General features: G+C 39.3%; 1 protein-coding gene across 5 annotated transcripts in view; it reads left to right on the top strand.

Annotated features, from left to right (window-relative positions):
• The window catches only part of NTRK2 (neurotrophic tyrosine kinase, receptor, type 2), a 374,546-nt gene that overhangs the window by 23,237 nt on the left and 324,767 nt on the right, over positions 1 to 26,542 (top strand). For all 5 annotated transcript variants that reach the window (XM_011945896.1, XM_011945895.1, XM_011945897.1 and 2 more), the window contains 4 exons: positions 9,967 to 10,041; positions 10,156 to 10,227; positions 16,084 to 16,152; positions 18,863 to 19,017. In XM_011945896.1, the coding sequence (XP_011801286.1) occupies positions 9,967 to 10,041; positions 10,156 to 10,227; positions 16,084 to 16,152; positions 18,863 to 19,017 (371 nt within the window). The remainder of the gene's footprint in view (positions 1 to 9,966; positions 10,042 to 10,155; positions 10,228 to 16,083; positions 16,153 to 18,862; positions 19,018 to 26,542) is intronic.

Genomic DNA, 26,542 nt, shown 5'->3' with positions numbered 1-26,542 from the left:
AAGCAGCCCTGTGACTGCCCCAGAACTTAGACAAATGCTTGATTGAAATCCCAGAGTTCCACCCCACAGAGCAGCAGAGAAGGTTTTGGCCTAGGAGCTGCTAGGAGCAGGTGTGACCAGACGGCCTCCCCAGCCATAGGAAAAGCTCCCTTAGGCTCCCGTGGTGCCTCCAGCCCTGAGAGAGATGGTCCTCTTGTGAGCCTGCCAGGATGAATTAGCTGCAGAGGTCACCCCAAGTCACTGAATGAGCTGGCTTTTGTTTCTGACGGTTTCATAGTGACCGATGTTAGAGTACATCTGCTCCAAATAAAAATTTTGTTTTAAATTTTTTTTTTTTTTTTGGAGAGTAGTTCAGTGTCATTTTTGTCCTGGAACTCTTCATGGTTTAATATGGTAAAACAGTGCCTTGGTACCTGTTTGATTATTGTCTTCCCATCGGCTGTCGTGGATTACTGTGACCTATGAAAGATCTGAGACCTAATGTAAAATATACAATGATATTAATTAAATAAATTGGAAGAAAAAAATTGTCAGAAAAAAACTCACCCCTTGCTTCTCCTGGTAATTGTATTCGTCGTTATACCAACTATCAAATTACCTTGGCTATGTCTATACCAGTATTTGTTCATTTTTAACAACAGAGGAAGTTTGCAAAATTTCCAGAACAGGTAAAAGTAACTTAAAGACAATGTTAATTTTTAATTGTAGTTTCTCTGTCATTTTACACACAGTTTCTTTCCTTTTCTTTTTCTTTTTCTTTTTCTTTTTTTTTTGAGGCAGAGTCTGACTCTGCCTCCCAGGCTGGAATCCAATGGCACGATTTTGTCTCACTGTAACCTCTGCCTCCCAGGTTCAAGGATTCTCCTGCCTCAGCCTCCCAAGTAGCAGGGATTACAGCCATGTGCCACACGCCTGGCTAGTTTTGTATTTTTAGTAGAGACAGGGTTTCTCCATGTTGGTCAGGCTGGTCTCGAACTCCTGACCTCAGGTGATCTGCCCACCTTGGCCTCCCAAAGTGCTGGGATTACAGGTGTGAGCCACCGCACCCGGCCTTTACACACAGTTTCTGTGTGCTACTCTCCTGGTAGCATTTATTTGATGAGGTTCATTTTAGAGATTGCTATGCATGGGAGCTCTACACATCTCTTATTCATGTAGGAGATTAGTTGGAGCATTAAAGTCTCTTCTGAGCAATAAGTAAATCAGGTGTCATAAAATCTTTCCATAGGCCAGTGAAAGATCGGAAGTTGCTCGGAATGGAACCAACTGGAAACGTGCCCCGAACAACCCAGGGGTAGCACCACTCATGGTTGCCAGGAGGAGATGCTGGTTTGGTTTCATGGACCTTCTGTTTTCTTAAGACAATATGGAAATTCAAAATTTTTTAAATGTGAAAATTTTCAATCTTAAATGTTAGTGACCAATAAAATTTTTCTAAAAGATTTCTAAAAGCACCCTTGTTGACCAGATCCAGACCACATGCGTTTGACTGTGACCTCTGGTCGATCATCAGTTGCTAAGATTTACCCATCATGTTACTTGTAGGCTGAGATCTAGTCTTAAACTTGCATGCAAGGCTATGCCAATAAGTCAAATTAAAGTTATCCTTTCCTGATAGAGACCTATATGTTTTATGAAGGAAGAAAATGTTAAGTTTTTTTTTTCTCTTGATTTGCTCATCATAAATTGTGGTGGTCTCTGTTGGAAATCACCATATTGGTGGGAACAGATAAGAAAAATGCTATATAAACACTCAGAGAGAAATGCAGAGTGTAGTTTTTTTCTTTATAATATCTTGAAGATTGTTTTCTTATAATTTATGTACTGAAGAGAACTGAGATGTTATCAATTTAAATTTCCTCCTGCACTAGGGGCCAGGTGACATTAAGCTCACCAGCTAGTTATAACCAAGCCAGGCCTTGAACCTGGTCTGTTCATTTTAAATAATAATTAGCATTAATTGAAATTCTCATATGCAGACTGGTTTTCTAATTTTCCTGACAACCCTAGGAGGTAGTTACTGTCGTTACTGCATTTTGCAGACAAGGAAACTGAGGGGTAGGGACTTGTCTCAGGTCATATAGCCAGTAAGAGGTGAAGCTAGTGCAGTATGTTTAGATCGCATCCTACACTACCAGTTATTTTCCAGGCACTCAAATGTTGCAAATGCCCAGAGTATTTGGGCTGTTCTAATGAGCTGCAGCTTTCAGAGGATGGCATTGTGTAAGAATCTGAAGAGTTCTTATTTATCTCCTATTGTTGCTCTATGTAGATATAATACAGGACATCATCCTAAAAAGTATCCCTGTTCTTTTCCATTGACTGTTGTGTTTGGGCTGTGATTATTTGTACAGGTCCATTGTGCAAAAACTCTAGAAATTATTTATCGTGAAGGTGCTGGATTTACAAGTCCCCAGTCCTAGAGCATGGTACAGTGGCTATGGGCTCAGACTTCAGGGGCAGGTACATCTGGGTTCAAATCCTGTTTTGGCAGCTGTGTGACTTTGGGGAAGTGACCTGGCATGGCAAGGACCCAGTTTCCTTTTCTGAAAAATGGGAACAATCATATAACTCTCCCGGTAGCATTGTTTTGTTAGGAAACAGTCCCTGGGTAGCCTTCTGGCTAACACCAGTTAGCACCCCATAAAGAGGGAGTTACTGGTGCTACTTCAAAGCTCATGGCCAAAAAGAAACTGAAAGCTGAAAATGCCACTGCTCGACAGCATGCAGTAGAAGGCTCTTCATATTTAGATTTTGGGTTTGCTCATTTAGCGTTCTTTTTGTTCACATCCTCACAGTTGGGGGGCATACCCCCTCAAGAATAGAGCCACAGACTGAGAGTCTGGTCTTTCGTATCACCTGCACCTGTTCAGGGACTGATTTTCAAAACTCTTTCTCAGCATTTTTGCTGAGAAACTGAAACTGCCTAGCTGTGAACCCAGGGACCAAGGGAATTATTTTTTTTAAGAAAAGGATTATTCTACTACCTATGAAAGAAACCTGAGAGCAGAGAGAATCCTATCAGAGTTGAAATGCAGTGGCTGTAAGCCTGGGAATTTGAGTTCTGTCTACTTTTATCAAATATAATCTATCAATCAATCATCTGTCTATCATCTATGTATCTAGAGATGATAGATTGATAGATTGAGAGATATCATCTGGAGATGATAGATTGATTGATTGATGGATTAGATTTGATAAAAATCTATCGGCTGGGTGGGGTGGCTCACGCCTGTAATCCCAGCATTTTGGGAGGCCAAGGCAGGTGAATCACGAGGTCAGGCGATCGAGACCATCCTGGCTAACATGGTAAAACCTCGTCTCTACTAAAAATACAAAAAAATTAGCTGGGCGTGGTGGTGGGCGCCTGTAGTTCCAGCTACTCGAGAGGCTAAGGCAGGAGAATGGCATGAACCTGGGAGGTGGAGCTTGCAGTGAGCCAAGATCGTGCCACTGCACTCCAGCCTGGGTGACAGAGTGAGACTCTGTCTCAAAAAAAAAAAAAAAAAAAAAAAGGAAATCTATCTATCTATGTTTCTATCTATTGGTCTATCTATAGGGAGGGAGGCTGGGGTAGCAGGAAGTGATTCCGTCTTTAAGAGTCACCATTTGAAATATTCACAGCTTCTTCCATTTAATTTTGATGTGTTGCCAGAGTACAGTTCAGGTAATAAAGGCTAAGCTAAAGGGGAATTTTTCTTTTGAGTAATACCACTATTAAGCTAATATACATAAAGACAAGATGCATTAGATACTACTTGTTGTTGCTTGAAGAGATTACCTAGAGGAATTATTTGATAGGTTGTTAAAGCAAACGTGAAATCTTTTAAAATGTGATGAGGACCCCTTCCAGGAACCTGTAACTCAAAAATGTTTCTGTGAATTTTCTCTAAAATTACCTCTTTTCTCTTATTTTCCAAAAAGCCAGCTATAAGCTTTTTGTTAAGCCAAAGAAGAAGACATTCTTTACCCTCAGAAAAATGTCTTAGTAAAGGTCCTGAATGTCAAATTGAGACTGGAGAAGATTTGGTGACAACATAAAACAAGATAACAAATAGCATGTACTTTGTTTATGTGCTAATTCTTTATCTGTCCACTTTTGGATCAATCTTCAAAGCTTGAGCTCAATGCCGTTTCTCCTTTTAAGCCTTCACTGACCTGCCCAATTATTTAAATATATATAAATAAATATATATTTCCAAAAACATTTTGTAGTTCCTTCCACTGTGCCCTCACAGGGCAAGTGCATGTACCTCTGCTTAGGACCTTTTCTTTTTGGCTCATCATATCCTGTGGCAATGTCCACTGTCTCTCCTTAGAGCATCATCTCCTTCAAGATCAAGAATTGCTGGATTTGAAGAGCCTTGGAGGCCATTTCTGGTCTTACATTCCTGACACATTGGGGTTCTGTGGCAAATGAATGCTTGTCTGCTGAGGGCAATTATTATTAATATTTTAGACAAGATCTTGCTCTTCACCCAGGCTAGAGTGCAATGGTGCTATCATGGCTCACTCTAGCCTTGACTTCCTAGGCTCAAGTGATCCTCCCACCTCAGTCTCCCAAGCAGCTGGGACCACAGGCACCTGCCACCATGCCCAGGTAATTTTTAAATTTTGTGTAGACAGGGTCTTACTATGTGGCTCAAGCTGGTCTCGAACTCCTGGGCTCAAGTGATCCTCCTGCCTTGGTCTCCCAAAGTGCTAGGATTACAGGTATGAGCCACTGTGGCTAGTTGGTTTTTATCACTTAAATAAATAAATAAATAAATAAGTAGTTGGTTTGAACATGTTGTGTTCTTGTAATCTAAATTAGCGTTTAGATTGGGCAAATTTGGAGTTCAAAATTTGGAGATGGAAAATGAGCTTTCCATCTCCCTCTGTCATTGTCTTTCCTTTGTTTGCTTGTTTTCTGTGTGAGAAGTGAAGCTATGCCCTATGATGGTGATAAACTCCAGGTGGAGGATCAGTGTACCTGTTTGGGTGCCCTAAGTCACCAGACATTCCTTGAGCATCAGCTCTGTGCTAGGAAACAGAGATCAGTGAGATGAGATGAGGAGCTAACAATTCAGTTATGGAGTCAGGTAGATTCATAGAAAAATGAAATTGAGGGTACAAAGAGTACCTCCCATTGCTCTAGTTCTTAATTGCAAACTTACAAGTGCAATAACTGCAAAAAATGCTTGCCAACTGATGGAATAAAAGTGTTCTGATTGGAAAAAGCATTTTTGGTGTTGTCTACAAATCACTCAAGAAAGTCTTGGAAGGTCCTGGGATAACTTACAAGTGCAATAACTTGAATTCACCATGTCCCTTGGTTATTATTTAAGGGCCGCTGACTTGCCTAACAGAGCATGCAAGCAATGTCTGCAGGCTGGGGGGTGGAGGGAAGCTCAATTTTCTGAGAAGACCAAAGCTCCATGGACCTCATGTGAGATTCCTGTGAGGCAAGTGCAGGGACATGGACTGTGGGGTCGGAGAGGTTGTGCCTGGAAGCCCCTGGGCCTAAGCTTTCTAGAGCAGTGGGCCTAGGTTAGATGAGTTTGAGGTTGTCATGGAGAGAAAACTCCTGGTTGGGTGTGTGCCACAATTGTGGGCCTTCCCACTGCTCCCTTGAGGGAATGGCACCCTTTTTGGAGACGTGTTTTATTAAGCAGAGCTTGACTCGGTGAAGAACCCACAGTGTCACTGCACTTTAACAGGGGCAGTGGGGAGTGATTTTTCTGGGAAAGAGCCTGCTGCTTGCCTGTCGGTGGCCCTGACCTGGCGCTTCGTCTCTCCTTCCTAACCCTGTGCCTTTGGGATCAGTTGCCCTGAGACAGAGAGCAGGAGAGGCCAGGGCTGTGGAGATCCTCCCGGAGGCAGGTGGAAGTCACCAGGAGGGGGCAGCGCAGCACGCACCTTGGTCTTCCGTTTCTGTCCGGAGGCCGTGGGGCAGGGAAAGAAAGCTGTTAGCTGTTTGCTGTTTGGGTGGTCCAGGGAAGCAAGAACTTGAGCTCAGGTGTGTTTGCCCACTGAGTCACTGAGAAGCCCTGGGGTCTGACTTTCCTGCTGTTATTTCCTCTGTATGATTGTTGCAATCTCTGTCTCTCTCTCTTTCCCTCTGTCCCTCCCATCCTTTCTTGCTCTCTCTCTCTCTTTCTTGTCTTTCTTTTTTCTTCATAAATTTTAAAACTTCAAAAAAGTATAATGACATAATAACTTTATATAATTACATTCAAAAATGATAGTTTAACATTTTTATCTTTTTGATGCAAGTTGTTTCTCTTTTAATAAAATAGTTTAGCAGTTTAATAACATAAATGGTATAAAGAGTTAAAGTTATGTGTGTGTGTGTGTGTGTATGTGTGTGTAAAACCCCAGACCCATTCTCCTTTCCCAAGGCCACCTTCCTTGGAATCATCTTTCTATACTTTGCATATCTACTTGACTGTGAACACTATGTGGTATTATTTTTTATATATTTTTAAAAGTTCACATAGATTGTTTTATATTACACATATGTATCAGTATACAATTTTGCCTATCTTCTTTCTCACTTAGCATGGCAGTGTCTTTCTGCTCAAATATGTAGGTCTGATTTAATTTTATATATATATATAGTTAACACACCTTATTCTTTGTGGATGGACACTTGGGTTGCTCCAGCTTTTGACTCTATGACAATAAATGTTGTAATATTCTACTGATCATACTACAATGACTATTCTTGAGTCCGTATGTGAGAACTTCTCTTGTGTGAATACCTGGAATGGAATTGCTGGGTCATGAAGGTGCTAATTTATAATTTTCCAAGATACAGGCCAAGTGCTTTTCAAAGTAGTTATAACAATTTACACTTCCTCCAACAATTTCAGAGAAATTTCATCACATCCGTAGAAATGTTTTACATTGTCAGGCTTTAAACACTTTGTCAGTCTAGTGGGAGAGGAATAGTATGTCACTGTTATTTTAATTTGCATTTCACGTTTCTTGGGAGATGAGCAACTTTTCATGTTTCTTGGCCACCGAAGTTTCCCCTCTGTGAATTACCTGTTATTCACCTTACTGGCTTCTTTTTTAACCCTATGATTTGATTCTTCACTTAGTGGTAGCTAAAGAGAGTTTCTTAGGGGGTGGATTTCTTGAGCAGCTTGTAGCTGATGTCTATATTGTGGACATGACTACGCATAGTAGCTTATGAGGGAGAATTCTTGGGATCTATTACTAGAAGAGCCCTTGCTGAACTTTTAATCCAGCTTTTCTGTTGGCCTCTCCATCTTGGCAAGGAGAAAAATTTATTTATTTATCCAGGGCATTCTTGCCCCCACAATAAGGGAGTATTCTCTAGTGACCATTTTTCATCACTTCTTTTGATGGTTTTCAGCAAAATTTCCTGTCTGGTCTTAGATTTCGGAATAGTGGTGCTTTGCTTAATTGGCTCATTTTCATCTCATGAATACTGTGAATTTACCATTGACCAAATTTATCCTCATCTCCTTCTTTCTTGGGCACTGGTGACTAGAAAGCATAGAATTAAGCTTGTGTGTGTTTTTTTTCTTCCTAACAAGTGTATGCATTTCTAAACCGAATTCCTGGCTCCATTGATATCTCTTTATTTTTTATTTATTTTTAAATTAAATTATTTTTTTTTTTTTTTTTTTTTAAGCCCACATAGTTTTGTACAGTCCATGGACGTCTCTACCCCTGTCTTTCCTCCTCTATGCCTTCCATTTTTATTTGCTGGTTCGTTGTATTCTATTGAATAAGGTCGGGGAGTTGATAAATTAAATGTCTGATGAAAAATCAAAAGAAAGGGCATAAGTAACAAAAAGTTAAAGATGAGTGCCTTGTGCAGATCATGATAAAGTCCTCATTGAGTTCCAGGCCCTTGTTGTGAGCATGGAAGATGCAAGGATAATCCAGGAAAAGAGTAAGGAAGAACGGAAGGAGTGGACAGTCTTGCCTGGAAGCCTAGATTGTGACTCCAGAGGAAAACTCGCCCACATTATCTATCCTTTTTTGCTGTCAGTTGCATGAGAAAAAGTATTAACATTCAGGGCTCTTTGGAATGCAGTTCTTATTGTGAGATCATTTAGAAGAGTGAGGTCACTGTGATCTCTATTGAAAATGTTGGTGAAAAATCTTGCAAAAATGTATCTAAAGTGTGATAACTCGGAAACACTTGATATTAAAAATTGAGCATTCCTTTCAAGTCTTAAAATGTTTCCTTCTATGTGTGATGGGAGGAGGGAAGGGAACGAAAGCTTCCTGTACATTTATTAAGTGTGCCAGGCCCTGGGTATAAGGGACAACCAATAATTGTTTCAGAAAAAGTCACCATTCTATCTTGGAGGCTGGTTTTTTATGTAACAGGGGACAATGTTTGTGTGGATGCGTTTAAAAATATTTATCTTCGGTGTAATTTTGTCTTCTCAGAGAATCTACTTATTTTTATTTTTAAAATTTATTTTCTAAAAAGAGGTGCCCAAACCCTTACTATACAGCTTGTCATCATTTTCCTCCTCACAGTGGCTGACCTATAGATGCTATATGTTCCTCCCCATCGTTTAATATTTTTTTCATTTTAACTCACATTGTTAACAGCAGGGCTACATATTTGTTTTCAGTGTCTTAATTGGAATATGTTATATATCTTAAATTTTTTCAGGAAGAAAGGGGAGAATTCGTCCTGCATAATTTCTTGTAGTACCTTTGTAACTCCAAGTACAGTTCATCTGTTTCTCCATCTGTCCATCCATCCATCCATCCATCCATCCATCCATCCTTCCATCCATCCTTTGAGTACCTACCTTGTACTGGGTAGTGAGCTAGGTGAGTTATAAAACAGATCTAACTGTCTCAAAGACATTATGATCTAAGAAAACTGAATAGACAGGTATTTAAATAACTGTAGTACAGGGTAGAGTGTAGGAAGTTCCATGATGATGGTTTTAATAGCTATTTGTTTGTATCACTAGGGATGTTACTGATTGTGAATGATAGAAATTAAGATCAATTCAGGTTCGTGACATCTAGCCTCAGAGACAGTTGTATCTAATGGCTCAAGTGGTGTTTTTAGAGTTCTGTCTTGTTAGCTCTGCTTCTTTCTGTGGACTGACTTCATTTTTGGACGGTCTGTTTCCTTGTAGGAGAAAATTTCCCCATGGAAGTCGCAGGCCTGTGCCATCCTTCAGCTATGATCCCAGAGAAAGACAGAGACTCTCTCTTTCCCAGCATTCATTTATTTAATCTCAGGGAAGACTCCTCTCGGTGTAATTGAGGTCATGTGCACATCTCTAAGACACCAACGTGGCCAAAGGGATGGAGTTTTCTCTATCCACCCCTATATTGGAGGGCTTAGGGGGTGGGGGAGGGGGGAGCGTTCCCACGGAGAATGCACTAAGGCCATATGGGGTTTGTGAAATGTGGTTCATCGAAGGAAAGATTGATATTGTTACTGACAAAGGCAGAAGGAGGAGATGCTGGGCCAGGAAAATAGAGAAAAGAGGACGGGGTAGGGGAAATGCACTTTAGTATTTTAGGAGGTAAAGGAGGGAGTGGCTGTTTCTCTTGAAATGTGAGGAAATATGTGACTTTTCTTGTGCAGTGATGACAGCAGCATCTCTGTGGCTGTCACCATAAGGGTAGAAGCACCTTTGAGAGGAGTAGATGCATTTCCATGGTATTTTCACCTATGTACACTGGTGATACTCTGAAAGGGAAAGAAAAGTGAAATTGTTGGGTGAAAGACAATAAAACAGGAGAAATGAAACCCAGTGAATTGGTTGTTGACCATGAAACCTGGTCAGTCATGGTTTCTGCTCAGTCATGCTCAGTTTTGCTCTCCTGCCATATTTTAAAAGATGGCAAGGCTCGGATGGGTGTGGAGGGAGCGCCTTGGACACCTGGGTGAGGTGGATGGGAGTTCTTCATGGTGCTGCTGCCTACATTCTGAGTCACTGCAATTCACTCTCTGCTTTGTTACAGTTTCATCGCAAATCAGAAAAGGTTAGAAATCATCAACGAAGATGATGTTGAAGCTTACGTGGGACTGAGAAATCTGTGAGTACTCAGGACCAGCACACATTATCTCAGAGATTTTTCCTATTGTCTACTCTGGTCAGGCAGGCATTCACTGGTTCGTTCTAATATGCGTGAAATTATGCGTCTTCACAGGACAATTGTGGATTCTGGATTAAAATTTGTGGCTCATAAAGCATTTCTGAAAAACAGCAACCTGCAGCACATGTAAGTAGAGATTGATTCTTTTGCTTCCCAGGACCCATTTTATTCAATATTTCCCCCCTCTGTTTATTTTCCTTCTTTTCCAACTCGAAACCTCCCTTTTTAAAGTTAGTATAGCTGTGATAATAGCTTAGAAACATTAGCTCTGATTTTGTTTGATTGTTTGAATAGCTTCAGAGGGGTACTTAGAACAGGCTGTTTATTCCCTTTCATGAATTTCTGGGCCAGTTCCATCTTGGACAGAGCAATAGGCTAGCAGCAAGGAGTCTGATGTGAAAACTGTGTCCTTGCACAGAGTTCTTGATTTTCTTCCTTGGAATCATGACATGCTCCCTGGAAGACATCAAACCAGTGGAACTGAAAGAAGCTGACTTGGCCTTGGCCTTTATAGGGAAATAAAAATTACTGGTGTTTTTCCCCCCACAATAGGATTCTCTTTTGAATCTTCATTTTCCCAAAGTCGTCTGTCATGAATTGATAAAGGTAGAGAAAAATCAATCATGGGACATGCCAAAGGTACAGAAAATCATTAATAATGGGAACTGTTTCCCCAAAGTCTTGTTGATGCTTTGTCCACTGAATTCAAATGGAAATATGGACAATGGGAACTGTTAGCTTGTTTGTTGCTAAATCCTCTAGATGATGGCATTTAAGTCCATAAGCCGTGGCTTTCCTGATAGGTATCTTCATTAAACTAAAGATCACCTAAGTGCAGAATATTTATGCATCTCTGAGCACAGACTCAGAACTCCCATTCCCTGAGTTTTTAGTGGAGCTTCTACCAGAAGGTTGTTGCCTGCATTCATTGATTCTGTTTTGCTGTACCAAATTCTCTTTGCAATGATACCTTATATATCATAGTCTATCTATGGGACCCTCACCTGGAATATTTCACATGATTTTTTTCTGATAATTGGTAGGGCAGATCTTTTTATTCACATTTCATAGATAAAATAAGAGTGAGGGTTTCCAGCGTTATCCATGTCCCTACAAAGGATATGAACTCATCCTTTTTTATGGCTGCATAGTATTCCATGGTGTATATGTGCCACATTTTCTTAATCCAGTCTATCATTGATGGACATTTGGATTGGTTCCAAGTCTTTGCTATTATGAATAGTGGAAACCATCATTCTGAGCAAACTATCGCAAGGACAGAAAACCAAACACTGCATGTTCTCACTCACAGGCGAGAACTGAACAATGAGATCACTTGGACACAGGGTGGGGAACATCACACACCGGGGCCTGTCGCAGGGTGGAGGAAGAGGGAGGGATGGCATTAGGAGATATATCTAATGCAAATGATGGGTTAATGGGTGCAGCACACCAACATGGCACATGTATACATATGTAACAAACTTGCACGTTGTGCATATGTACTCTAGAACTTAAAGTATTAAAAAAAAAAAAAAGAGTGAGGGAGTTCTAGGACTTGCTCAGATTTACAGATCATAAGTGTCAGTTATGACTCCAGGGCCAACCCCTCTCCAGGTTCTTACATTAAGAGTACAGGAAATAAAATCTGTTTCATCCATATAATTAGAGAATCAGACTTTCTTATAAGGTTTGTCCTCTTTCTTTTTTTGAGAACAGTTCCCCAGCTGATTTCTATGCCAGTTATAAAAGAAACCATTCTCTTTGAAGCAGATTGCCTGGACACTCTATTGAAATTTGTTGATATTATGGAAAATATTAATTTCATAAAGCCAATATCACAGCTTCATATTTTATAGGTGGCATTAATGATGAAGTCACTTTAAAAATACAGTCTGTAAATTAAGACATAAAACATTCTGCAAAAATGTGATAAAACTCCAGGGACCTTTATTAACACATTTCAATTAAATGCTTTTTGGAATCATCTCTGCAGTCTGCACAAATCTTTGCCTGCACAAATCTGATGGCTGCGTAGGCCTCGATAGCATAAACAAGAGAGAAGTTGGAAAGAAGAAAAAGGCAAAATGCTCTAATGCAGTCACTTAGATGTAATTAATGACCTCAGTGGTTAAGTTCTGGTATTTTCATTACAGTTGACCTTAGACCCAAATTACTCAACAACTGCATTTTACTGGCTCTTTTATCACATCACTTCTCCTAATGTTGTGATTTGGACAGTGGGCTCTGGCTAATTACGGTTTTATTAATAGACTTACTTCTTACTTCACTTTGCTTTGTATATTTTCCTTATTGCATGCTATTTCTATGAATATGAAAGCCACCTTGTATATTTTTTCATGTTGGTATATGATAGAATGATTTTGGTGGTATTCTTTGTGCAGTACACAGCTTATACAAAGTCAAATATCTGTCCCTAGCTTCCAGAGAAGAATTATTTTAAAATGGGAAGCTAAAGGGACATACATATCTTACACAGTTTTCTTAAGAAGCAAGAGTTGGGATGTCAATCATTGATCAAATTGCAAAAACGCTACTAATATTTGTAGCCGTTATTGAATAGTAAGACAGAGAGAAATAGGCAAGTATCCAGCAGTTATGAAGAGGTCATCAGATGGCAGTAAGCTTCATATATTCACAGGAGAAAAGAGGCTCTTAATCACCAAAATCTGAAATTAAATTAAGTAGTTTGCTTTTGAGAACAGTAGGGAGGAAGGAAGGAATTAAGTCAGGTGTCGCCTATCCGGATCTTAGACATAACCTCTGCTTATGATGGAGGACTCTGGGGACCAGCTTGGTTGGTGGTCCCCTGATTTTCCGCATGCAAATTGCACTCTTACCTCAAATATCAAGGCAGTGGGGTGCAAGGGAGCTGATAACAAAATATGTATTAAAAACTGTTTCTCTGTACCCCTGGGATATACTGATGATCTCTCTGAGTTTCCTCAGCAATATAAAAACGCATACAAGATCAGTCGATTTCACTTCGGGTTTTAGGGAAATTTAAAAGGGATCCTCTCACTTTCTCCACTCTTCCCACTACCCTGTCCATATTAGCATCACATGGGGACTGCCCAGAGCCCCAGAGAGTGGTCACTGCGTTATTTCTTGATGCCTTTAATTCCTGCCCAGCCCCTAAGAGCCCAGGGACTGTGAGAAAAGCTGGTATTTGTGTTTTCCAGGGACTTTGCAGAGGTGCTAATTAGCTCCCTTGCAAAGCTCTATAATCAAACAGTAAGAGGATTGTTGATTTTTTTCCCTCCCCTCTTCCTCCTTTTTGGCTTTTGGCCCCAATAATAAGTATGGTTCATAAGACTCATCTTGTTCTTTGGCCCATAACCCCGCTCTTTGCGGTGCTGCTGGCGGCCCCACAGAGGCAGCAGCTCCGCGGGGTGGCGGTTTTACCAGCAGACAGGGAGACCCTTCACCCTAAACCTCCTTTCTTCGTTGCCTCTCTCCGCCTTTTTCTTGAGGAGGAAAGCAGGTTTTTGGTTTTTGGTTTGTTTGTTTTAGAAAGATTGGGACTTCCGATGAAAGCATTTGTGCCTTAGAAACTGTGGAAAAGATAGGCAGACTGACTTTTCAATGCACTGTAGACCTTTGAAACCCATTCTTTTCTTGTTTGTTGGTTTGTTTTTGCTTAGTTTTAAGAAGGAGTCTTGCCGTTGCTGCCCGGGCTGGAGTGCAATGGCGCCATCTTGGCTCACCTCAATCTCTGCCTCCCGGGTTCCAGCAATTCTCCTGCCTCAGCCTCCCAACTAGCTGAGATTACAGGCGCCCGGCACCACACCCGGCGAATTTTTGTGTTTTTAGTAGAGACGGGGTTTCGCCATGTTGGCCAGGCTGGTCTCAAACTCCCAACCTCAGGTGATCCACCAGCCTCAGCTTCCCAAAGTGCTGGGTTTACAGGCTTGAGCTACTGCGGCCGACCGAAACCCATTCTTTTTTTTTTTTTTTTGAGACGGAGTCTCGCTCTGTCCACCAGGCTGGAGTGCAGTGGCGCGATCTCGGCTCACTGCAAGCTCCGCCCTCCCGGGTTCCCGCCATTCTCCTGCCTCAGCCTCCCGAGTAGCTGGGACTACAGGCGCCCGCCATAGCGCCCGTTTTTTTTTTGTATTTTTAGTAGAGACGGGGTTTCACCGTGGTCTCGATCTCCTGACCTTGTGATCCGCCCGCCTTGGCCTCCCAAAGTGCTGGGATTACAGGCGTGAGCCACCGCGACCGGCCCGAAACCCATTCTTAATTCACGTTCCAAAAGAAGAGACTTATGTGGGCACATTTTACAACTTCCTGGTGGATTATTTTTTCACGTGGGTGAGCACTTTATACTCAGTGTGAAGCGAGAAGATGCACGCCTAGAAGGAAGGAGGGTACCCTTGTGTAGGTAGGGGTTTGGATGAGTGGAGATCTCAATATAGAATTAAACTGGGAGTGGACACACACATTCATGATTTGTGAGACACCAGAGTGGTAGGTTCTTTCTTATCAACTGACTAGCCTTAGTTCATGCTTTGGCTCCTGGTTGTAACCCCAGGACTGTGTGACGGATCAGACACACTAGGATACTTCAGTGATGACTTCCTTAGGCTGACAGTGAAGAGTAGCCTCAGGTAAGGGGCCAGGATCACTGTCACCCTCAGGTGTCATGTTTTTTATTTTTATTTTTATTTTTTTTTGAGACGGAGTCTCACTCTGTTGCCCAGGCTGAAGTGAAGTGGCGCAATCTCGGCTCACTGCAAGCTCTGCCTCCTGGGTTCACGCCATTCTCCTGCCTGAGTCTCCCGAATAGCTGGCAATACCGGCACCCGCCACCACGACCGGCTAATTTTTTGCATTTTTTTAGTAGAGACAGGGTTTCACCGTGTTAGCTAGGATGGTCTGGATCTCCTGACCTCGTGATCTGCCTGCCTGAGCCTCCCAAAGTGCTGGGATTACAGGCGTGAACCACCACGCCCGGCCAGATCGCATGTTTTATCCAACTGTCAGCCCAACACTTGCCTTCCTGGGCAGGAAACACACGCTGAAAGACTCATCGGCTTCCTCCGTTTTGTAGGTCTTGGCTGTTTTTATGAAAGTTGATGTTTGTTTTACATTCATTTTATTTATTAAACACATCTGTAGGCCCAAGCATTGGACACTCTTTAAATAAATTTAAACAGTAAACAAATTTGCAGAGTGAGTCAGCTGCCAGGGTTATGCCTCTGAATTTCCTACCCCAAAATCTCATGGCACTGATCATTGGAAACTCTTTTATCGAATCAAATTATATGTTTGGAACATGTCAGTAAGTTATCATTTTTTTAATCACAAATATATCTTTTTATTGTCTGGTTGGTCCATATCTGAAGATGGTATGTCTTCAGATTTCAAGATGAAATCTGGTGTATTCCTTGTTATCTAATTTTCTTTGTTCTCATCGTGGAGGTATTCGGTTATCTAGCTCGTATGTAAACAATCTCAGTAGTGTTTTTTCATCAATAAAATGTCTTTCATATAAAGACATATTGAATTCAGTTAATATTCAGAGTTTTGTATGCCACATAATTTCAAAATATCCATGATGCTCTTTAGTTTTAAGGCATCTTTTTTCCCTATTGGGTTTATAGTTTTAAATTTTATTTAATGTTACATATCTTCCTATTAATTGTTCAAAAGATCAGGATTTCTATGAGATATATAACTTGGCTCCAAATCAACATATGAAAAATAAGCTTTTGGACGAAAAAGACATTAAAAATACACAATATATTTATGCTACCCCTCCCTGCAAAGAAAAAAATACAGACAAGGTTAGAGGAAAAACTCAGCTATCACTCTAAGTGAAAGAGAGAGAGATGTGGATGTAAGTAAAGCATGCATAATGATCAAATAAAATTGTATTTTGTAAACAAAATCTCTGAATACTGTGTTCCTAAAATGTAACATTTTAAATTCATGTTTAATGTTTTTGATTCCTTTCAGCAATTTTACCCGAAACAAATTGACGAGTTTGTCTAGGAAACATTTCCGTCACCTTGACTTGTCTGAACTGTAAGTAACGATTTTGTGTGGCATTTGGGGAAAACTTTTCAAAGGAAGGGGCAATTCAGTATTTTTCTTTTAATGAGTGATGTTGCAGATCTATTTTTATATCAAATTCTCGAAAAATGATTTCTCAAGTTTCAGTCTCTCAGTCTTTTATTCCCTCATGGTTTATTATTTCTCATTTTAAAAATTCAGTAATTAAAAAAATAGAAATCTCAGTAGTGACATATCATTTCTGGTTCGTTTAAATGTTGTTTTTACATAAATAATTTCTAGTAGAGGGAAAAAAGAGAAGAAGAAGGGGGCTTTGTGTGAAAACAGCTATATACTTTATATCTCACAGCATCTGTTTGGTTCCTGTTGGATTCAGGCCCTAAAGTCAAGCAAACCCATTCAAGGAGGAAATAAAAATGGGCAAAATTCTGCTCACTTTTGTCCGTCTTAAGGATAGGGAACATTGGAGGAAAGGTAGTTCTTCTCTTTCCCTACCGATCTTTGTGAGATTTTCTTCCAGGTCTGTTACTGCATTATTTTTAAGTCCCATTTTCGTCTGTCGTGAAATGATAGAAAACATATTTCAAGGTGGTGACGACTAACAGCCAGGATTTCCAAGTGAGCTCAATTCCTTGCATTGTCCCCGTTAAACAAATATGAACTGTTGCCATTCTTATGGCAAGGTACCTCAAAGCGTCCTAATGCAGAGGCTTTGTGGGGCAGATGTGGGCCCAGGAAGAGGCCTTTGAAGATTAGACAATGGCATTTGCTTAAACTCTATGTTGCCTGAATTGTGGAGTCTTTTCATGAAGATCCATCCTTATTCGCAAGGAAATTGTGCAGATTGGAAGATGTCACTGCTGGAGAGACAATAAGTTAATAGGTGTAATGGGTGTTATATGGTGAAAGTCTTGGCAATTGGCAATTATTTGGAATAAAGTGAATTCAGGGCATTGAAGCACTAATGCTTCTAACACCGGAATAGGCATGACAACCTAAAGAAAGATATATGAGACTGGATAAAGTACTTGGTGTAAAAATTTTGGGCAACATTGTTTAAAATTTTCTTGCTGGATTAAAAATTAGAATTTCAATTTCAAATTTATGTCTCAATATTCTTCTTGAAGCATATTTAATCCATTGATTCAACCAATGTTAATTTTGTACCTATCACAAATCAACACGATATGGCACAGGGCCATGGGGATAAAGGGAGAAACGTTTCTATGTTCCTGGATTCTGTTATGCAGTGGGAGAGGTAGAAACCTAAAGATATAAGTGTAATGTGCTGTCATAATCATTGAGCTTGCACAGTAAGCTGGAGAAAGAAGCCAGCTGTGCACCAGTGTTGTGTTGTCATATGAACATTGCTGTATTCGTAATTGAAACATTCCTTTCCTTCTTTATCCCTTCTGCTGAGTTAATGATATCCTCTTTTAGAAAGACTCTTTAGTTTTGCATGTACTCAGAGGTCCAGGAAGCATTTTGGATGAGTGGCGTTTAAACTGGTGGTGGGTCTTTTCTGTGTTCTTTTCCATATCCCATAACATCAAATCCCATTTTGGTGTTGGAGGGATACTTGGAGGTGATCAAGCAGACACAAATTAAATGAATCTATCATGACCACATTTTCCCCTAAGAAACTCCTGGAAAAGTCTCCAGGGATCCCTGAGATTCTTAGAACCCAACCAGAAAACCACAGGACTAAATGATGTGGCAAAGTCCAGGTCCTGTCTTCACGGAAATCTTAAGTATTGTGGTTAATGCCAGGCAGAGTCTATGTAACGATTTTAAATGGCCTCATTTAAAGGCTCATTACCATAAATGGAATTCATCTTAAATAGGCCACTGAGTATTATAAATAAGCATTTAAAGATTTTTTTTTTCCTTGTGGTTTTTATTTTCCTCTTGACTACTTCCTCTTTTACCCATTGCAGGCTACAGGAGTCCAGGCAGCAGGGCTGAGGTCTGAATGGCGGTGGCTTTCCGCCCACAGTGGTCTAACACAGCTCAATCTGCAGCTCAGTTGCCGTGCCCTCAGAAGAGCTTGCTGTGCGTGTGTGTGTGTGTGTGTGTGTGTGTGTGTGTATGTGTGAAGGTCTGCAGCTCCCTTTCAGGTTCTCTCTCTCACCTTCACTCCAGCTATCTTGAATCAATGAAACTGACTGTGATTGCATAATGCAGAAAGCTAGGGGTACCAGCCTTCTGGCATTCACACTTTAGTCTTAGCTTTGTACTTACAGTCTCATTTTAAATTGAGATGAAATTCTTCTGCCCCCTGCTGAAGTTTGAGCTTAGAAAGTGGTAACACTTGAGCCTTTAGCCTGGTCAGAAATAAGTATGTTAGCATTCCTGAAAACTTCTTGTTGGCATCTTCTTATAACTCTATCATAACCATGATAAATTTGTCATGGCACCTTATTTTCCCCATGTTATGAGACGTTCTTTTCTGTCCTATATTTTGGCTATTTCTCTCTGTAACTCGTTTCCCTTGTTATTCTGTAAGGTCTTCTGTCATTCTCCAGTGCTGTCTGCACATAGCAGATGCTCAGTAAGTATCAGATAAATGAAGGAATAGTAAGTACTGTCATGCTAGGAAAGTGGTATGACTTCAAAGCGTTGCTGACTAGAAAGAATTCATAATGCTGTAGTATTTTACAAGCACCAGTGTAGCTAAAATGGAAAAAGGAACTTGATCTGTTGTCATTTTTGTTCCCTGTAGGATCCTGGTAGGCAATCCATTTACATGCTCCTGTGACATTATGTGGATCAAGACTCTCCAAGAGGCTAAATCCAGTCCAGACACTCAGGATTTGTACTGCCTGAATGAAAGCAGCAAGAATATTCCCCTGGCAAACCTGCAGATACCCAATTGTGGTAATTTATTTTTAAAGCAATGTGTTCTAGTTGCTATTAATTATTGTTATTGCCTTGGTGTGGTAGTCTGGGAAAATTACCACTACCTGGATTGTATATAGTATTCTGTTGATGTCTCCAGTGAATCAGACAACATTTGTGTGTAGTGTGGAGTAATCGGCTGGGAGCAACTTTGCTGAATATTCTTTGCAAGTAGAATATTAATTCAGAGTGGGTGGCTGTAAAGTGCATAGAGAAAAAGTACACTGCTTGTTCTTTTTGTTTGTTTGTTTGTTCACTTGCTTATTTGTTCATGTTTGTTTATCCATCTATCCATACATCCATTCATCCACCCATCCATACATCCATTCATCCACCCATCTGTCTGGGCAAAAACTATCTGCTGAAAGTGTGGCACTTCTCTGGCCACATATGCCCTTGGTTGGCACCCAGGCCAGGGATCTCAGGGTGATGAAAGTGTCCTGGCAGCACAAGCAAATGCAATTCAATCCAGCACATTCCCTTAAACTTGTCTTACTGCCAGATGTCTGTGTCTCTTGATGGGGTGCCCCAAGTCTGCTGTGCTACGTGCTTCTCCCCATGTCTGGACTTAAGATCTCCTACTTTACCGTCATCTCCTACTCCTCTCCCCAGCGTTTTCATCTCCAACATTTAAAAGGGCACCGAAGGGCAAAGTCAGAGCTCGTGTGAGTGCTAGTGAGTTATAAGGAAGGAATAGCAAAGTGTTCTGCTTAGGATTTTACTAGTCTTCAGTGACGTACCTCTACAATACCCACATGTGCATGTTACTCCCCCACTGACATTTGAATTGGTTAGTCAACCAGTTAACAAGTTCACAAACAATTATGTTTCATCTTCTGGCCTAGTGGCTGGTGACACAGCAGAAAGCCATGTAGCACCTGGTTCTTGTGCACAAGGAATCTGTGTATTAACCGCAAACAACCAATTCTTTGTTTTCTGAAGACCCTATTATTTGAGGTCTACTTTTTATTTAAGAAAAATGGAGCTGCTGCACACGCTTTGTAGGAATGCAATAAAAATAAAGATATGTGTCTGTTTCTTACCCTGAATGACCTTAGAAGACGGCCCTGACCCTTCCCACAGATTTTTCTGTCACAAATAGAGTCCTTTGGTTTTATAATAGGGGAATAAGGCTTTGTTCTCTTGCCAACCTCTATCAGTTTTCTTTGCTAGCTAACACTTAAAAAAAAACCAACTTTTAATATGTGTCTTTTCCTGATTGATAAGAGGGTAACTGTTCTCTGTTCTGGTACAAATTTGTACCACTGAGAGGAATTGCCTAGAGGGACAAGAAATTCAATGTTGAGTCACCTGGCCTTTGGCCAGCTCCCAAATCCCCATGGCCTTTGTGGCCACATTGGGTCAGCAACCACTGAGAGGAAAAGAGAGAAAGCATCTGACTCTTGCTCTGGTTTCACAAACTGCCTCTTAACAGACGTCTGCTTTGCCCTTGCCTGAAACCAATTCCATTTTGTTTCCATTTTAATTTTTGGTTGTGTTGTCTTGGCAGCATTCTGGGAATGCACCCCACCTTACTTACGTATTATTGCTCGGCCATTGTGATTGGGATAGGGGACATGTAAGGAGTGAACTGTTCCTCATTTTTCCTAATCAGTTTGTCAATTTTCAATCACTTTTAATTTCTGTTTTCTACAAATTAGTCAACGAATTGTGTGTCTAAGAGTGAGTTTTTGAATCCACTGTAATGAGGGCATGGGCTCAGTTGATCCTTTAGGATTGAATGGTTACATTCACAGTAGCAGTCACAATTCATTTCAATGTCAGGGATGCTTTTCAAAAAGCAACATTATAGAAGAGTGTGGCAAGTGAATTGACAGACTTATTTTTCCTATAGTTTTTGGGTTCTTGTTTTGTTCTTTCTCTTTTAATTTTTATTCTCTTTCAAGTGTTTTACTTTTTATAATTGCATGTATTATATTGATATGTTTTGTTGCAAAAGTAATTTCCTACATTACACATATGACGTTTGTCTTTTTCTTGCTCCTAACCATTTCAGGTCAGTAGTCATAGATCTATCATATTCTTTTTAACCAGTACATGAAATTCATGGTACAATGTGTCTTAATTAGTTAAATGTTCCATATTGACAGGCATTTTGCTTATTTTCCAGTTTTTCGATACTGCAAAAATGTTTCAGCAAGCATCCTTATTCATGCCTTTTACACGTATGTACAAGTGGAAAGATTTTTTTAGAATACGTAGAAAGAAGCAGAATTTTTGGTTTATGTGGTTTGCACAGTAAAAAATGGCTGTATCTATTTATGCCCACCCTGACAAGGTATACCTTGATATTAGTGAACTTATTAGTGTCTGTCTTTCTGAAAAATGCTGTTATGGCTTTTGAGTTTGCATTTTCCTGATTACTCTTGAGTATCTTATATGTTTATTGGACTGTGTTTATGCTTCAGTAATCCTTTGTCTATTTTTCTTTAGGGTTTTTCCTTTTCTTTACTTTCATTGTTCTTTGTTTTTTCTTAGTTGTTTGAAAGTGATAAATATTCCCTTTTTTAAAACGTCTATAACACTGAAATATTTTCTGCACAAATTTAAATGTGTATTTTCTGCGTAGAGATAACCACCAATAAGGCAGAAAAAATATTTTTGCTTCCCTTTATTTCTTCTCCCAGCTCTCAGTTTGTTATCATCTGGGATTTTCTTTCTATATTGTTACCTGGCTTTTTTGAAGATGTCCTGTTTCTTTGTGTATCATAGACTGTTGTGTCCCGCTGTGCTCTCTTGGTGCGATTGTTCTTTTTGCTGGAGTGTATCTTCTAATACTTCTTTCGTAGAGATTAAAAAAATAAAATCAAGTTCTTAAGTGCTGGGAAATTGGCCTGTATTTTTTCTCCTTAGTGGAATTTGCTAAATAAAACATTATAGGCTCAAAAACTCAGAACTTTGAAGATACTGCACCATATTTTTTTTGTATTGAGTGTTGCTCATGAGAAGTCTGAGGTCAGTCTGATACTTACTCTTTCTAGGTAACCTGTGCTTTTCTTATTTTTCCACCTCTAGAAGTTTTGAGGATTTACTCCTTATCCATGTTATTCTTAAATTTCACCACAATGTAACTAGATGTGGGGTTAATTTTATTTTTAATTCTGCTTAGTGTGAGAGATACCCTTTCAATGTGACGGTTCATGTCTTCAGTTCTGGAAAAATTTTCTTATTGATTGACTCAACGTATTCTTTCCATTTATTGTCTCATTCAGGAATCGACATTGGATAGATACTTACACTTTTGGCTCCACTCATGCTGGTCACCCTTTCCTTAGTAGTTTCCATCTGCTTGTCCTTGTGTACCGCATTATGGGAGAATTGGTTTACTCATCACTTAGCTCTTCAGCTGTTTCTCCAGCTGCTGATTTTTTATCCTTTCAACCACTGATGATCAATTTCCACAATCTCTTGTGAGTCATTTTTATTTGTGACTGAAATGCCCTTTTCCATACTGGGGTTTGCCACATCTCCAGGGAGTCCGGCAATCCTGCTCTACTTTTGGGTTCTTTGAGGGCCTCACTATTTTGTGAAGCACATGGTTATGTGTCCCTTTAGGGCTGTGCTGCTTTTCGTTAATCCACTTCTGCTTTCTCTTGCTCAGGAGTTCTTTATAGTTTCTTCTCCATCAGTGGCGTGCCTTCTCATTTTCCAACATTGTTCTGGGTTCTAAGAAAAATATTGAGCATCACTTCTAGATATCTGGGATAAGAAAGGGAGCCTTCACTTTGAGGCTTAGTCATGTATGAATTTTCTTTTGATGGTTTCCCAACTGGTTCTTTCAGGAGAAGTTAGATAATCTAAACAGAAAATGACACTAGAATGTTGGATTTAAAATCTTTCTCTGGAATTCTGTGTTGAAGAAACCAGATAACATGCCAGTATCTTCAAGTTAGATGTCTTGTTTGAAAAATAAAAAAAGAATTCATGGTCAGCTGGCTTTTTCTTTTACGTATATTTTTAAAACACCTCTGTTGTGTTTAAGTCACAGATTTGAAGTTCGTCTTGTTTCCACACTTTTTGGAGGGGGGTGAAACTTTTTAGCTAACTCTGAATCAGTAAGCACCGTTGTCTTGTGTGTGTGATCTTTGTAAACCACCAATTTGCCAACTACCATGGCCATTGTGTTTAGTTTGCAATTGGTACTATTTTTATTTCAATGAAGAAGAAGAGCTACTGAGATTTTATTTGTTTGTAAGATGAGTTTTCCTTAAAAGCTTACCTTGTTAGTATTTTGTTATGGAGATATTATATGGAGAACAAGTTCTCTACATTTTACATGCAAATACACATATTCCATGGTGCCTACTGTACCCCTTGATCGTAACAGGCATTTGATGAAGGTTTGCTGAATTAACAAGTGCATGAACCATATCATATTAATGTTCATATTGGACCAAGTTTTTAATATAATGGTGTGAACGTTTCAGTTAATTAAAAATAACTTAAATACATTATTTTAGCCAAATTATTCTATAGTTTAGTATTTTTTCATTCTTTTTGAAATTTTTATTCTCATTGCATTTTTGAGAGAATCTCATTTCTTCTTTTTTCTTTATATCCTTAGAGATTAATTGAGCATGATAGATGGGGCTGGGAAGTTTAACTGCATCATTTTCATTAATAGTGCAGTCAAAATGCCTCAAAATATTTTTCTAACAGTCCCCTCCTGCTGTGAATTACTGTAAATTTATTCATGCTGTAAAACAAGTAGTGGTTCGTTTCTTCACAAGGCTCTTCTAAACCTTAGAAAAACTTTATTAATTGTAAGGTAACAAAACATTTTCATGTAACATTTCCACATTAATTGGAATAAAGAGGTGCTATGAGCAATGGTTCTGAAGACTGAAACAAAATCATGTAAGTGCTGGTGAAGAAAGCTGATTTGGCCAGGCTGTGCTGATTATCTTCTCATATAAAAAATCTCCCTGCTAATTCTTCAAGTATTTTTAATGAAATTATTTATCATGTAGTATTTTTTTTAACAAAAATTCTGCTCAATTCCTGCACACTTAGATGATTTTCAGCAGTTAATCTTGCAGTATAAACCTTTCAGTCACTTCCCCTGGCATAATGGGATTATTAAGGAACAGTGAATGTTACATTTTAATTTTAAAAAATACTATCATTATTATTTAAATCTTACCTGAGAGCTTCTTCAGCAAGTGTTAATAGTACATGAAATGCTCTGCCTTAAGTAGATGGCAAATACATTTAAGAAAGGCAGTATTCCTCTGGGTCATATCAAAAGAATCCCTGCACCTATTTTACTAGTAACTAGTTACCACACAGAATGATAGTCCCACAGTGAATATAAGGTGGCAATTCACTTGTTGGTTGAAGAACTGTGCAGTTACTATATAAACCATCCTTAATGGTCCTATGGCTTGAAATCAGACTTGCCTTTCGTTTCCTTCCTATTTATTATGACAATTTCAATTTTCTGCTTTTCTAACCTTCAAACTTTTAATGTAGAAGCTTTTAAAGGCACATTGACAAAATACTATTTATGTTAGTGAAGGTCAGTTCACAGGTGCCCAGAAGGAGAGGCCGGGTTCCTTGAGATAAATTGAATTTAGTGATTTATTTTTAAGATTTACTTTTGGTGTCAACCACAGTTTGTAGCACATATGTCTGTGTAGCATATTTGTACATACTCCTTGTTTTGTTTGTGTTGAACCAAGAAAATAGACTGGTAGTAATTCTACTTTGTTAACACTCCCAGCTTAAAAGAATATGCTATATTAATGCTCTGTGTGGAAGTTAGAGTGATATGAAACATTATTTTCTTAGCAACTTAGTTGGATTGACTTTCTTTCCTGAAAACTATACACAAAGGCTATTTTAGCATACTGCTTTGCTTTAATTTTCTTAGAGATCAAGTTTTGTCTCCTAAATAAAGTCAACCACACAGTGGATCGTTGTTTTTCTTTATCTTCTTAGAATGTCAAATGAAGTTGTTTTTTTCTCATCTGTCAACTGCTGTTTAAATTTTTGTGTTTAGAAGTTATGTAGTAGCTGTCACTATTGTGACATGGCTCACATGTGCTTAGAAGTGCAGTTTCAAATTTGAGCTTGCAAAGTCATTTTTGCTAACTTTCTGTCAGTTTTGCTACCAGGTATAAAGCAATCACTTCTACATAGGTCAGGCTCATTTTTGCTTCATTCTTGGTTGTGGAATATAGCTGTTCAGGAGGCAAAGAACTTTGAAGATATGACAAAGAGATAGAAGGGTAGAGGGGAAGGTTATAGAATTTTGGTATTCTGTTTAGAGATAATTAAGAGATAGGTCAAGTGTTTATTTGTTTTAAGTTCTTTTATGTGTGCACAAATAGAAGTGAGAGGAGAAAAGGCAGAGAACAGACAAAATTATAATTTACTTGAATATTTTTATACATGTAAAGTGATGCTTAGGATCACTGAAACAAGCTGAAAGCAAACACAAGCCAGACCTACTGGTGATTACTGAAAAATATTAGTAAAACCCTGGGTTAATCCAAAATAACTAGAGATTTGTTTTTCCTTAAGAGAAAGTGAGGGCCTACACACTTTGAATGAGTGATTGAAGGATCTAGTCAATTTGGTCAACTCTCAGGAAGTACGCACTAATAGGTGGGAGCAGAGACATGGAAGATCCCAGCAAAGAAAGCAGCCAGAATGCTCTGGTTAAGGCCCTGGACAGACAGATGTGGGCCAGGGCCAACCCACTCACTAGCTATTTAGTCATGATACTTGATAGCCTTAACTTCTTCATCTGGAAATAGAAATATTAATGGCACCTACTTTCGAGGATTTTTGGGATGATTGATAAGGTAATAAATGGAAAATATTTAAAACAGAGTCTAGCACATATTAGTATTGAATAAATAATAACTATTACTACCATCAAGAAGAATAGATTTAAATGTATTTTACATCTGAATTTAAATATATGTATATATTTTATATTTTGTCAAATTGCTTGAAGTAAAAATAAAGCCACAACAAACATTACAGTCAAAGAACTGATTATGTGCTCAAATCTGCTTGGGGAATGTAAGATCAATGGAATTTAAATGGATTTCTTTATAGCAGGAGTTCTCAGAACTTTTAATTTTCTAATGTGCATTGTGAACATCCAGTTTCTTACAGAGCCTCCTTCTCCTTCTCCTCCTTCTTCTTCTTCCTCTTCCTCCTCTTCCTCCTCATCTTCTTCTTTCTTCTTCCTTTTTTTTGTAATCTTGGATTTTTTTTTCCCCTCTGGAATCTCAATAAATTAGAGTTCTATAGGACACGCTTTGGGGAAAATTTGATGGACAACTCAGGTCCATATCAGATTTAAGAATAATAGTTGTAGGAACAAAAGCCCATTGAACAATTGCCCAACACTTTTGGTATAAACGCCTGTCCTTCCAAGTGTGTTCTGTGGAACAGAGAGTTTATTAGAAGTGCAAATTCTTAGACCCCAACTCAGACCTATTGGAAAAGAAGCTACATCTTTAACAAG

This window comes from Colobus angolensis, unplaced genomic scaffold, assembly GCF_000951035.1.
Source record: "Colobus angolensis palliatus isolate OR3802 unplaced genomic scaffold, Cang.pa_1.0 Scaffold246, whole genome shotgun sequence".
Taxonomy (NCBI): Eukaryota; Metazoa; Chordata; class Mammalia; order Primates; family Cercopithecidae; genus Colobus; species Colobus angolensis.
This window is presented reverse-complemented; position numbering and strand designations above follow the sequence as displayed.